This window comes from Corvus moneduloides, chromosome W (assembly GCF_009650955.1).
Source record: "Corvus moneduloides isolate bCorMon1 chromosome W, bCorMon1.pri, whole genome shotgun sequence".
Classification (NCBI taxonomy): Eukaryota; Metazoa; Chordata; class Aves; order Passeriformes; family Corvidae; genus Corvus; species Corvus moneduloides.
The window spans coordinates 2755606-2770351 of record NC_045510.1 but is presented as its reverse complement, the minus strand read 5'-3'; the positions used below and the strand labels follow the sequence as shown (position 1 = coordinate 2770351).

Here is a 14746-nt window from a genome sequence, read left to right as displayed (position 1 = left end):
TCAAACATTCCCCAATGAGAGGCTCGAGTGAGCCCCCCTCCCCAAGGAGCCTTCCTCTGGATGGTTCTATCTTAGTTTACAGAATGTGTTCTGGAGAGGACCTTGTGGTCTGGGGCACACTGATCCCTAGCTATGAAGCTTCTAAAATGTTTATTCTCTTAGTTTGACAAACAAGTCCAAGAATGTAGGGAAAAAAGCACTAAGAATACAGAAGTTGTAAAAAAAGTATAACAGGGGTATTACAGCTGGTGATGGGGTCCGAGGCTGTGACACAGGAAGAGATGACCGGTCCGGGGACATGGTCCCGAAAGGAATCGCCTTCCCGAGATCCGGTGTCTTCCTCTCAGCTGCTGGCAGAGGGGCCCTTGCAGAGGCTATCAGCTCTTTAGTGATTATCAGCTCGTGGTTTCAGCTCAGCTCTGCAGGGCAGCCTCTAGGCCAAACCAGATCAGAGAGAGACGAGAAGGCTCGTGTGGCTGGTTCCGCACGAAGGTAGCTTTATTATGGGTCCCCTCCGGCGAAGGGGGAAGCCAGGGACGGGCTCTCTCTCTCGAGGGGCTTGGGGGAGCTTGCCTTTATAGGGATACAGGGGATCAGTAGGGGACCAATGGATTACAGAGGGTCTGGGACAGACCAATGGGTTACAGAATGATCTGCATACTGTCTCCCAAAGGATTGTGGGTCTACCTTTCCTCGCCATGACCCAAAGGAGCGGTTGCCTTTCCAGGGAGTCCTGCTGGGCGATTGCAAAATCTCTTATCTCAGCAGTCGTCCCTCCAGGGCGGGGGCTGCGCATACCCCACAGCTCCCCCTTCTGTATTTATTAAAAAGGCATTCCCAGCAGCCTTTCTGCAGCAACGTAGGAGGCAAGAGAACATAAGTAACACAGTAATAATTACAATGAATACCCACAAAGCTCCCTTAATCAAAGATGCAATCCATCCCGTAATTCCCCATCGTCCAAAAAGGTCATTGACCCAGTCTAGGCTCTTATCTACTTTTAGGTCTTTTACTAGTTCTTGTAATTTCTGGATGTTTGCCTGGATGGATGTTGAGTGCGAAGAAAGATTGAAGCAGCACATCCCTTCAAATCTTGGCAGCCATGTCCGTGGGCAAGCAGTAGGTAGTCTATTGCTACTCGATTCTGTAGGGTTGCGTGTCTGGTAGTCTCCTCATCTCTTAAAAGATTGCTCAAGGCAGCAGATGTCGCATTGGCCTGTTTGCTTAGCCAACACCCTAGGTGATTGATATCCCCAAGGGCCTTGAGTGCAGCTAACCAAGGGGTGAACACGGAAGCTGCAACTTGTCCTGTGTTGCAGTGGGGATACTGCAACATACATATATCAAACCAGGAGTCCCGTGGAAAGGAAATATATATGGGCAGACACACTCTTGATAGCTGTTTCAGAGAGATGTTTATTTCTCCAGCCGCATGGCCGGGACTCTGCCCAGGAACTGTTACAGTCCTGACCAAGGGTTCTTTTTGCCCGTGCAGGGGAACACAAACCAACCAATGGGGAACAAGGCTGAGCAGGGGCAGGGAAACCCCGTGCATCCCCTCAGGGCCCCTCTCCCAGGGCTCCATGGCAGGGGGAGGGACCCCAACAGTCCTGCCTTATTCCAATTGTAAATGTGGCTGTCACAACTTTCGTCAAACTCAGCAAAGGATCTCTTTTGATGTGTTGATGTGTCTGTTTGTCTCCAATTATGTAACAATGTAATATTTGAGGTGAGAGTAGAAAGCTTGCCAAGGCTACAGGGGCCTCCTTGGAGGCGTGAGGGGATCCCGGCCCATACTCTGTCACCACAGACAAGAAACACTCCCCGGGGTAACACTTTTGGGTGGAGAGTGGACACAGAGAGTACGTGGCTGGTGTAATTGCACCAATCTTGACTATTATAGGCTTTGTTAAATGGTGATATGTCTTTTCTGTATGTGTTTTTTGCTTGGTCAATCCCTGTCCAGCATTGGCTTTGCAGTCTAAAATAAAATTTGACACAATATGTTGCTTTGGAGGACCCCAGCAGGTTTAATTCTTGGGGTTCATCTCGAGCATTTGGCAGAATCTTTGTCCACTCATCCCAAGTGTCTACTGGGTTGGGCCTCTTACCTGTGGTGAGGAGGAGCTCTGAGTTAGTGATGGGCCAATCATCTGCTACTAAAGGAATTCCTACCAGGCACGTAGAGAGTGGGTTGTCTACGCTGCCCATGGACAGGCACAGATTGTCTTGATTGAGTGTCTTTGCTAGGGTCACCCAAACATTATGGCTAGGCTGTGGGACAAGCCAGCTGAAGGCATGTGGTACGGCGATGAACATCAAGGCAGGGGTGAGGACAGCATCAACATAGATACATTTCATCTTTAGGCAGGGATGGGGCTTCTGAGAGGGAATATAAGCGAGATTTGTTAGCTTTGTGGTGAGAGGGGAGCTTTTGGGGTTTAGGGAGGTTTGACAAGGGTTGAGGGAAGGGGATATTTTGGGGTAACAAGGGGTGATAACATATAAACTAAGGATCAGCTTTTTCAGGCTGTGTCTGGCCTACGGCTTGACTTTTTGCTGTAGCTTCTTGTTCAGCTTTCTGTTTCGTCTGCTGCCGTGTGGTGGGACGATCTTTTTCCTGGTTGGTGGGCATCTGGCGATGTTTTTGTCTCCATGCAGAGCTGGTCTGGTTTTGGGGAGGTCCTGTATTTGTCTCAGGAGAGTTCTTGGTGTTTGTGGTAGCAGTGTTTGTAGGGCCTAAGTATGGTTTAATACTTTTTCCTGGGAACCACTTCGGGCCAGATGGTAGCTGGACACAGGCGTAGCCTCCCCCAGGTAATCAATTGGAAGGGCCCAGAGACCTGGTGTGATTCAGGGTCCTTCACCAGCACTGGTGGCTTCTCCGTGAGCTTAGCTTGAGTTGAATTTGAGAAGTGGCGGAGTACTGGGGGGTCAGGCTCTGACGATGTACCATTTAGGAAGTTAATGACATAGAGAGCCTTACAGAGTCTTTCAACAGGAGACAAGATTTCTGTTTCTCTCCGTTGCTGGTTGAGGACTCTTTTGAGGGTTTGGTGGGTCCTTTCTACGATGGATTGTCCTGTGGGATTGCTAGGTATGCCTGTCTTGTGTTTTATCCCCCATTGGTTGAAGAAATCTTTTAACTTGTGAGAGGTGTAGGCAGGCCCATTATCTGTTTTGATTTCTTCAGGGACTCCCAGGGTGGCGAAGGCAAGGAGAAAATGCTTGATGATGTGGATGGCACTTTCCCCTGCATGGGCTGACGCAAACACTGCCCCAGAAAATGTGTCAACTGACACGTGCACATATTTGGATCTCCCAAAGGATGGGAAGTGGGTTACATCAGTTTGCCATAATTGGCAGCTGTTCAGACCACGGGGGTTGACTCTGGTACCCATAGATGGTATTTGGTAGTTCTGGCAGTTCGGGCACGTTGCAATGATAGCTTTTGCTTGATCTTTTGAGAGCCTGAACATTCTGACAAGGGCAGGAATGTTTTGGTGAAAAAATGCATGTGACAACTTCACCTGGGCAAAGATGTCAGGGACGTTTGCAGTCTCTGCTGGCATGGCCAGTGCATCTGCTCTCCTGTTCCCTTCGGCAATGGGACCAGGGAGGTCAGTGTGTGACCTCACATGCATAATGTAGTAAGGCTGTTTTCTGTGCGAGATTAAATGAATTAATGTAGAAACCAATTGGTATAATTTTTGATTGGAGACCTCTTTTAGAAAAGCATGTTCAGCCCTCATAGCTATGCCAGCGACATAAGCCGAATCTGTGACCAAATTAAAAGGTTCATCTTTAAACTTCTCAAAGGCTCTGACAACAGCTGCTAATTCAGCAATCTGTGGAGATCCCTCTACTATTTGGATATCAGATTCCCATTTCTGGGTATTGGGTTGTCTCCATGTCATGACAGACCGATGTGATGAACCAGAGCCATCTGTAAAGATGGTCAGAGCTTTGAGAGGTTTTCTACTTTGGATTAATTTTGGAATCAATTTAAAAGCTGCATCAAGGTAGAAAAGTCTATGTTTTGGCATGTGAATGGAAATTTGGCCTGTGTAGCTATCTAGGGCTAACTGGAGGCTCTCATTGGTCCGGAGCAACAGCTTCAGATCTTCAGTGGTCAATGGCAAGTATATGCATGTGAACTCACACCCTGCAAGAGAGCGGAGATGAGTTCTGGCCTTTTTTATTAAATGTGCCATTACTTCTTGGAAGGTGGTTAGTGTCTTTGTAGGTTGATGGCTTGTGAAGACCCATTCAAGTATCAGTAAAGAGTCTCTGAGTTTAGGGTCCCATTGGAAGATCAGTCCGTGGAAACGGGGAGCTTTACCTAAAACTGCAAACTGAAGAGGCAGGCTGGGTTCAACGCGATGGGCTTGGCGTGAAAGGGCTTCTTGGACTTTGGTGATGGTATCTCGGGCTTCAGGTGTGAGGGCGCATGGAGAGTCCAAGTCTTTGCTGCTGTGGAGGAGGTTGAAGAGGGGAGTGAGGTCTTCTGTTGTGACTCCCAGTAGGGGGGGTATCCAATTTATGGATCTGCACAGGCTGTGTAAGTCCCTTAGGGTTTTGGGATCCTCTTTGATGGCAAGTTGCTGGGGTACGATGGTTCTCTCACGGATCTGGAGGCCAAGGTAAGTCCATGGGCTAGAGTGCTGCACTTTGTCCTCACGAATCTCAAACCCTGCTTCTTCTATGGCTTCAATTGTCTTTTTAAGAGTTCTGTCCAAGTAAGTTTTTTCTGATGCACAGATTAGTATGTCATCCATATAGTGGTAAATGATTGCTTCTGGGAATAGGCTCCTGATGGGGGACAGAATGTGGGCGATGTACCACTGGCAGATGGGCGAGCTGTTCTTCATGCCTTGTGGGAGGACGAGCCAATGATATCTTCTGAGTGGGGCTTGTTCGTTAAGAGAGGGGATGGAGAAGGCGAACCGTGGTGCATCCTGGGGATGGAGCGGGATGTTAAAGAAACAGTCTTTAATGTCTATGATGGCCAGCAGCCAGTCTCGGGGCAGCATCGATGGCGATGGCAGGCCAGGTTGGAGGGGGCCCATGTCTTCAATGACCTCATTGATCTTTCGTAGGTCATGGAGTAGTCTCCATTTGTTTGTGCTGGGCTTTTTCAGTACAAAGACAGGGGAATTCCAAGGGCTGGTGGTCTCGGTGATATCTTTGGCAAGTTGCTCTTCCACCAGGGCTTCCTGCGCGCTGAGTTTTTCTTTTTCAAGGGGCCACTGCCTTGTCCATTTTGGGTTGTCAGTCTTCCAGGTGAGCGGGGGAGTAGATGGCAGAGTGCGTTTCTCAGTGGCCCCAGTCAGAAATCCTGGCTGGGAATGGTAAGAGTGGCACCCCACTGGGATAGAAGGTCTCTGCCCCATAGGGTGATGGGGGCTCTTACCACGAATGGTCGGGTGGTCGCTATCTTGCCCTCGGGTCCTTCGATGACAACATTTCGTTTGCTTCTCATGGATACTGCAACTCCACCAATCCCGGAGATCATACCTGCCACTGGCTCCAGTTCCCAATTCCCTGGCCACTCGGAGCGGGCGATGATGGTCACGTCTGCTCCGGTGTCCAGCATCCCTGGGTGGTAGATCCTCTCTCCTTTACAGAGCAAGCTGCACTCAATGGTCGGTTTGTTTGAGCCCGCTATCTCTATCCACATTGCTGTAGGATTGAGAGGAAGCTGTTCTGGGCGGTTCTGTGGAAGTAAAAAAGCTTGAGCAATCGGTGTTCCCTGTGGGAGAAAGAAAGGTGTGTCCGTGCAGCAAAGCTGAACAAGAATCTCTTATCCAGGGTGCACTGTTTGTATCTCAGGTAATACAAAGAGTTGTTCTGGACCATGGATGGTATCGCTTAGGATAAGAATGTCCCATGGGCCGTCATGTGGTCCATACTTTCCTGTGGGAATACGATAAAAACGCTTGTCAACAAAGTTAAATGGCAGTGATGTTACCAGTTGGCGTCTCGTTCCGATCGGTAGCGCTCCGTGTGTTGGATCCTTCTCATGTGTTCTGGGATCGCCTGGGATGATGGTGCCAGGTAAGGTCCAGTTGTCTGCTCTCGGTGGTCCGATGTGGAGTTCACAGCTGGGGCAGGGTAGTAGGGCCTTTGATTTGTTGTCTGGGCGCGGGGCCTTGACACCGCGCTCCGATAGAAGTTTTTTGGACGCTGCTGGTGCTGTTGCTGTCTCTGGTGCCTTTGGTAGGCGGCACGACGGTCCTGGGTGGGTGACCTTTGTGGGCAGTCCTTTATAAAGTGTCCAAGTTCGCCACAATAGAAACAGCGGGCATTCTCCTTAGAGACTGCTGCAGCAAATGCACTGGAAACTCCCTCTGTGATGCCCTTTAAAACTGCTTGAGTCATTGTGTTTTCTGTGGATGTGTCTAGTACAGGTCTCTATCATTTGTTCTATTGTGGGTTCTGTGTCCATGGGTAGGGCCCTCAAGATATTCTTACATTGTTCGTTAGCATTTACCATGGCAAGTTTACCCAAAAGTTCCTTTCGTCCATCCGGACTTTCTATCTGTTTTTCTAAGCTAGCTTTTAAATGATCAACAAACTGAATGAAGCTTTCATTTGCTGACTGTTTCATGTTAGAGAAATATCGTGTAGGAACAGAATCATCAAGGGTAAGAAACAGCGATGTCTTAGCTGCAATAGCTATGTCTTGTAATGCTACTTCAGGTAAGGTTGTAGCTTGATCTAGGGGTTTTTGGAGGTCACCTTCTCCAGCCAGTGGTTCTATTGTCCAATCTGTCTGATTTGCATCTTTAGCATAAGTGTCAGACAGTGTTTTTAAATGTCTTTTCCAATGCCTTTCCCATAACATATATTCGGCAGGGGAAAGGACGCAATTATTAATGGTTTTAATATCATGTGGTACTAATGTATAGGCAGAGAAAGTGGCTTCCAATAAGTTTCTAAAGAAATGTGACCCTCTCCCATGTTCTTTTGCTGCCTTGCAAAGCTCTTTGACTTCTTTGTATGGAATAGGTTCCCATGTTTTTCTAGTTGGACCACCCCTCCTCCCTCTCCCTGTAATGACTGGAAAGGCTGAAATTTTCTTAGCCAACTCCCAATCTCCCTCCCGGTTCGCTTCCCTGCGTGTCTGTGCCCATCGGTCTTCAGATTCAGAGTCCGAGCTGCTGCTACTGTCATCTGAACAGGAGGAATAAGCTGTGGCAGGGCGGAGCTGGGATACAGGGGGCGTAGCGCAGCGTTTTTGAAATGCCGGCTTTCCTTTATCCGGGGCGGGAATAGCGGGGGGTCGGGGGTAGTTTGAGGGGTAGGAAGGGGTTCTGTTGTGACAGCATGTGGGTGGAGAGGTCGTTTGGGGGGGGTCGGGTTAAAGGTAGTGCTGGTTTCACAATTCCATGTGGAGTCGGGATGGGCGAAAGGAGGGTGTGGGGGGGCGGTGGGCTCTAGCGCAGCAGCGGGGGGAATGGGGATTGTGCAAGAACCCGTGGTAGGGGGAGGGGGGGTGCAGGGAGAGGGGGACCATCAGCAGGGATTGCGTGAGATGCAGCTGGGGGCGGGGGGAGCGGGTTTTCCGGCGCCTTCCAGGGTGTCAGGGCCATTTGCGGTGGGGGAAGGGGCGAGGGAGGTTCCATTCTATGGGCGATAGCCTGGGGCAGTGCTGAGGATAGCTGCGTTCCACCAGCGACGAGAGGGGCAGACGCTGGCGGGGGGTGTGACAGCTGTTCCGTGCCCCACAGTGTGTGCGCGGAGCTCTGCGGGACCGGTCCTGTGTTGTACCATGCTTGCTCCGTGGGTGCGGGGGGGGGCAGCAGCGGCGGGGTGGCTTGCAGGACCGCGTGGAGCAGGGACGCAGTGGGGTGGGGGCGGTCAGAGGCACCGCAGGCCGGTGCGAGAGGGGGAAGGGTGGTGTTGTGCGGGGAGGGTTGCGGGATACCAGGGGCACAGGGAGATGGGGCTGGGGGGGCTCAGAGGCATCCATCCCGGGGAGGGGGGATGGGTCTGGGATGGGTGCCGCGTGCGCTGCCTGGGGGGTGACAGCGGAACCGAGGGGGCGAGCGGGGGGGGGCTGGGCACGGGAGGACCGCCGGGAACAGGGGATTGGGGAAGGGGAGTGGGGGGCTGGCACCCCGGCCGGGCCAAGGTCGGGGCGGCTGGCATAGTCCGCACTCTGGCTGGCCATTGCCAGAGGCGGAGAGGGGGGGTGGGAGGGGGGAAGGGCAGAGAAGGGGTTTGGCTGAGGGGGGGTTTTCGCACGACACATTTTAACCAGTAAATGAAATAAAGGAATGAATTTGGAAAGAGAGAGGTTTCCCCAGGCTTGAGAGGAATACAGTTTGTTCCCCACACTGTCCCAGAATGAATCAGAAAGAACAGAATCTGTGGTAGCATCAGGGAAATTTAGAGATATTCAATTACTGAAAGATTTAAGATTTTTCTTAGAAAGAATGCCTTTACGGAATTTAAAGTCAGATTTTAAGAGAAGGGTCAGAAGAAGGGGGTATAGGTCTCTCTCAGTTCGGGAAAGGCTGGGTTTAGCTTGCCTATGTCCCATCTTAGTTCCTCCCTCAGCAGAAAAAGAGAAAAAAACCACCAAAATTACTTAAAATGCGCGTGAGAGGAGAGCCCCGAATTTAAACTTATAAACCCCGTTTTCTGGTGGGGCTGGCTCCTGGAAAGGTCTGCTGGAGGGGTGGTCTGGCAGTCCGATCCTCAGGGACTTCGGTCCTAGGTGGGAAGTGAGGGTCTTGAACTGTCCCCGTCCAAAAGGCCTGCTAAAACGTAGGTCTATCTTCAGAGGAGCGGCACACGAACGGCTGGTTCTGTCTTGGCGATCAAGATGCAGCTCAGGCCAGGTCCGGGGTCCAAGGCTGTTCGGGCGCCAGTTCTTACAGCTGGTGATGGGGTCCGAGGCTGTGACCCAGGAAGAGATGACCAGTCTGGGGAGATGGTCCCGAAAGGAATCGCCTTCCCGAGATCCGGTGTCTTCCTCTCAGCTGCTGGCAGAGGGGCCCTTGCAGAGGCTATCAGCTCTTTAGTGATTATCAGCTCGTGGTTTCAGCACAGCTCTGTAGGGCAGCCTCTAGGCCAAACCAGATCAGAGAGAGACGAGATGGCTCGTGTGGCTGGTTCCGCACGAAGGTAGCTTTATTATGGGTCCCCTCCGGCGAAGGGGGAAGCCAGGGACGGGCTCTCTCTCTCGAGGGGCTTGGGGGAGCTTGCCTTTATAGGGATACAGGGGATCAGTAGGGGACCAATGGATTACAGAGGGTCTGGGACAGACCAATGGGTTACAGAATGATCTGCATACTGTCTCCCAAAGGATTGTGGGTCTACCTTTCCTCGATGTGACCAAGGTGGTTGCCTTTCCAGGGAGTCCTGCTGGGCGATTGCAAAATCTCTTAGCAGTCGTCCCTCCAGGGCGGGGGCTGGGCATACCCCACACAGGGGTATAAAAGAAAAGGCAAAAAAATTTTCATGGCCTCAGGAGGTGTTCATTTGTCTGGAGCAGGTGCTCCAGGACAACAGTTTTCAATGGCAAATAAATGCATGTGAATTCACACCCTGCAAGGGTACGGAGATGTGCTCTGGCTTTCATAATCAGCTGTGCCATCCGCTCCTGTGGTGTGGTGATAGTTTTTAATGGCTGATATGACAAGAAGACCTACTCTATTATAGGAAGAGGGTCTTTTTGTGCGACATCCCACTGAAAAATCAGCCCATGCAACTTGGGTGACTTACCCAAGATGATAAAACTAAGGGGCAGTTCCGGGCTGGTCCGGTGGGCCTGGCAAGAAGACAGGGCAAGCTGTACCTTTTCAATGGACCCTCGAGCTTCCTCTGTGATGGCTCAGGGGGAGTCCAGGTCCTCGCAGGCTTTCAGGAGGTTGAACAGCAGAGCTAGACCTTCTGTCGTTAGTCCCAGCAGAGGACTGACCCAGCTGATAGAGCCACACAGCTGGTGCAGATCCCTAAGAATCTTTGGGTTATCTTTGATGGCAAGCCGCTGGGGCATGACGGTCCATTCGCTGATGCAGAGTCCCAGGTAAGTCCATGGGCAGGTACGCTGACAAAAGTCACTGCTCGCTCAGTCGGCAGATTTGCCAGTCTCTGCTCTGGAAAGCCTCAGGCTGCCTAGAGAGATGGCATGAGAAATCCAGTGACTCGGCAGCTCCGATACGCGGAAAGTGTTAGCTATAAAGCTGTTGTCAAGGCAGAAGCAAAGAGTAGAAATATAGCCCAGACTCCATGCCTGTATTCCGGTTTTCTTTATTCCTCCTGTCCCAAGAGAGACGGGAGAGACTGTTCACAGAAGAGAGGCAGGAGCAAGAGGGGCGGAGCAAGCTGCAATGCCGACTTTATTTGGGGGACGGGAAAGGGGAGAGCAGGGGGTGGACCCATGGCAACCAGCCAATCGGACTCTGTTTCGGGGGAGTCCGTGCTACTTTCAAGTTTTACCTGTGCTTTGAACAAAGGGGATTCAGAGCACATGGCAGAGACAAGTCCGGACATGCCTCGGCAGTCCTGGGGCCAGGCTGAACCTTGGAGGCAGGCAGCAACAATTCCCCATATGTTTTTCTTTAAAGCGGGGCTGTAACCCTGAGTAACTGTCTTATAGTGCACAAAACAGTAATAAAACAATAGTGCAAAACATAATTGAAATCCACCGACCCGACAACCCGACACTACCCAAGATGTCTTTAAACCAGTCCCGCAGTTAGAAAACTCAGGAGGTTAGTCAGGACATCTATGGTATGGGGTATCAGGACGAGGAACTACAAAATAAAGTACAAAATGTGAGTGCAAACAGCATAACTTAATTTATGGGATTAACATCAAAATCCAGTGCAAAGAGCTCAAATGGAGGCAAAAAATCAGAATTTTTCTTACAGTGTCTCCTCCAGGAGGCAGTTTTGACCTCCTTGACCTTTGTGGAAGTAACATAAGGTTTTACCCATTTGCGGGGGATTCCCCTCAATCCCTGAGGGGTGGATACGCTGGCGTATCCACGTCTCCAAGTTATAAGTTTGTACGGTCCCTGGATCTTTTGAGTCTCTGGGTCCCGAATCAGGACTTCTGGATTTTCTTTCAGTTTCTGTCTCCTGGTGTTCTGGAACTGACGATAGATCGGAGGGTTCGGATCCTCAAAGGAGCCGTTCAGGAAATTTATTGTAAACAAGGATTTGCTGAGTCAGAGAACGGGTCAATTGAGTTTGGTGGTTCCTGATTGTTGCAGCAACATTCGTTTAAGAGTTTGGTGGGCACGTTCAACAATGCCCTGTCCAGTTGGGGAGTGAGGAATACCTGTGACATGTCAAAATCCCCACTGCTGACGAAAGTTTTTGAACTCTTGAGAGATGTAGGCAGGCCCATTATCAGTTTTTATCTCCTCAGGTACACCAAGCACAGCAAAGGCTCGGACAAGAAGTTTTTCAACGTCTTTAGCCTTTTTCACCTGCATGTGCAGAGGCATACATAGCACCAGAGAAGGTATCAATAGAAACATGAACATATTTTAATCTCCCAAATTCAGGGAAATGTGTAACGTCCATCTGCCACACTTCACCGCTATTAATGCCTCTGGGATTGACCCCCATGCCCAGTGATGGAAGCTGTAGCTTCTGGCAGTTGGGACATGTTGCCACTATTGCTTTTGCCTGTGTCCGCGATCGGTGGAACATGCGGATAACAGCAGGAATATTTTGATGGTACATGGCATGGCTCAATTTTGCCTGTTCAAAAACTTGGGGGAGCTTTGGTAAGTCGACTGATAAAACTATGTCTGCTGGCATAGCCAGGGCATCTGCTCTACTATTACCCTCTGCAATAAATCCTGGCAGGTTTGTATGTGACCTCACATGCATGACAAAATAGGGATGCTCTCTGTGGGAAACCAGATATATCAGCTTTGAGAGCAGATCATAAATTTTCTTGTTTGAAACTTCTTTTAGGAGCGCATATTCTGCTCTCACAGTTACTCCAGCTACATATGCTGAGTCTGTGACCAAATTAAAGGGTTCTTTGAACCTCTCAAATGCTCTGACGACGGCTGCCAGTTCATCTATGTGTGGTGACCCCTGGATTACCTTGACGTCAGATTCTCACTTTTGCGTCTTGGGGACTTTCCATGTCAGAACTGACCTTTTAGATTTCCCCGAGCTATCGGTAAAAATGGTTAGAGCATCAAGGGGTTTTTAACTTTGAATTTCTCGAGGAATAAAAGAGAATGCCAGATTAAACAATTGATGTTTTGGGTAATGATGTGATATTTGGCCTGAGTAACTGTCTAATGCAAATTGTAAATTTATATTATTTTGGAGCAGGTGATCTAATGAGTCTGTTGTTACGGGTAAGTAGATGCATGCAAAGTCACATCCTGCCAGGGTGCGGAGCCTTGCTCTACCCTTCATGATAATTTTTGCCATCAGTTCTTGTGGCTTGGTGTCGGGGTCTCCTCCCCCTGCCATGTAGCCCTGGGAGTGGGGCCCTGAGGGGACAGAGAAAGGGTTTCCTGAGCCCCTGGTCAGCCTCTTTTGCCATTGGTTGTTTTGTGCTTGCCTGCGTGGGTAAGGACCGTCGGGCCCGTGACTAGAGAGTTCCTCAGGAGAGCCCGGCCATGCGGCTGGGGAGATAAACATCTCTGAAACATCTATCAACAATCTGTCCATATATATTTCTTTTCCACGGTCCTCCTGGTTTGATACACGTGTGTTACAGTATCCCTACTGCAACATAATGGTGGTGAATTGCGGGCAGAACGATCCCCGATCCCTAAGTGACTGATATGTGTGAGTAAACCCTAGAAACTTTGGATTCCTCTTCTCGTTTTTGTTTTGCTATTTCATATCTAAACTATGGAGGAACCGTGGGAAGACTCTTGGCTCTCAGAGCCGCATATGGACATTTATCTTAAACTTGAAAAGATTCTTGAACAACGATTTGTAAATTTTAGCTTAATTCAAGCTCAAAAAGAACTGAAACACTTCCTGGCATGGTTGTTTAAGAACCTTTTCTATGTTTCTTGGGATTTAATTCTTAACAAAGACTTTTGGAACACTGTTTGGACACAGTTAATTTTTGAGTCAAAATATATGCCGATGGAAGAATATTTTCGTGAATATTATTTAATTACCGAGACTGTTGAGCAATGTCAGCTGTGTCCTGGCGAAGGGAAGCCTGCCTCAGGGACCGTGCGACCCATGCCACATGGGCCGAGCGCTTTGCGAGCAGCAGCGAGGCAGTTCCCATGTGCGGGCGGAGCCACGCGAGCCGCAGTGTCGGCGGCGGAGTGAGGCGCAGCAGTAGAGGAGCGACCAGGCGGTGCCCGCCCGGCCCCCTGCAGCATGTGGAGGAGCGAGCCCCGTGAACCCTCGACCGAGAGCGGCAGCGCGCAGGCGGCGGCTGGTGGCGGGGGAGCAGAGCCGCGCCCAGCTGAAACGCGCACTGGAGCAGGGCACGGGGAAGTAATCGCTCGGGGGCCTGGCCGAGACGTGGCTGCAGTGCCTGGCAGCGGCAGCGAAGCTGCACCCAGAGGAGGTGACGCACGGACAACTGAGCGGCGTGGCGCGGCCCGGCCCAGAATGCAACCCCGGGAAGAGGGCGCAGGCACAAGCAGCTCCGGCGGCCCCAGCAGCACTAGCAGCCCTGGCAATTCCAACGCGGGAGCGACCGAAAGAGAAAGCAAGAACGCAGCGAGACAGAAAACAGCAGCCACTTGGAAAAAGGAAAGTATCATCGTAGCTAAGGTTTTAGGAATAGTAAAATGGTATAATGTTAAACAAAATTATGGTTTTATAACAAGATGTGACAACCAGCAAGACATATTCGTTCATAGAACTGCTATTAAAAAGAATAACCCTGAAAAATGCATACCAAGCCTGGGAGATGGAGAGGTAGTGGAATTCAAAATTATACAAGGTAGAAAAGGGTTACAAGCACTGGGCCTGATGGTGTTCCTGTGAAAGGCAGTATATATGCTAAAAATCGTAGTCATGTTAGACAATATCTCCATTGTAGGCCCCCCCTACAGTCTTCCTTTCCTAATCCCACCTTTCCCTTTTACCCTATGTCCTATTACCCCCAGTGTATTCCCAATCCGTTTTTCCATCCATGGTTTCCCTCACAAAACCATACCTATTACAATTGTTTCCCCAAAAATCCCTTTCCAATGCAGAGTGGGGGATGAAAAGGGGGAGGGAAGAAATTAAACCCTCTCCTGCCTCAGTTTCCCCAGAAAGCATGCTCAGAGAGTTCTGTCTCCCTTCTGTCAGCCTTAAGATGTTCCAGAGAATCTGTTTGGACATTTAAAGACTCAGGAGGGAGGCTTGTATTGTTTTAAAACTGTTCTTGTTATGTTTATCCAGTTGTTTTCAATGTTAAGTTTTACATGTCTTTTTGTTAAAAATAAACGGGTGAAATGTCGGGGTCTCCTCCCCCTTCCATGTAGCCCTGGGAGAGGGGCCCTGAGGGGACAGAGAAAGGGTTTCCCGAGCCCCTGGTCAGCCTCTTTCGCCATTGGTTGTTTTGTGTTTCCCTGCGCGGGCAAGGACCCTCGGGTCCCGTGACTAGGGAGTTCGTCGGGAGAGCCTGGCCATGCGGCTGGGGAAATAAACATCTCTGAAACATCTATCAAGAATCGGTCCATATATATTTCTTTTCCTCGGGCCTCCTGGTTTGATACATGCGTGTTACAGTATCCCCACTGCAACAGCTTGGTGATGGTCTTGGACGGTTGGAGTGGGAAGAACACCCA

At 50.1% G+C, this 14746-nt stretch overlaps 1 protein-coding gene across 1 annotated transcript; it reads right to left on the bottom strand.

Annotated features, from left to right (window-relative positions):
• Positions 1 to 1012: 1012 nt before the first annotated feature.
• LOC116437359 lies at positions 1013 to 2804 on the bottom strand. The gene is made up of 2 exons (XM_032095029.1): positions 1611 to 2804; positions 1013 to 1308 (listed from the first exon to the last, which is right to left on the bottom strand). Exons 1-2 carry the CDS (start codon positions 2359 to 2361, stop codon positions 1013 to 1015), a joined length of 1047 nt encoding a protein of 348 aa, XP_031950920.1. The 5' UTR covers positions 2362 to 2804.
• Positions 2805 to 14746: the final 11942 nt, after the last annotated feature.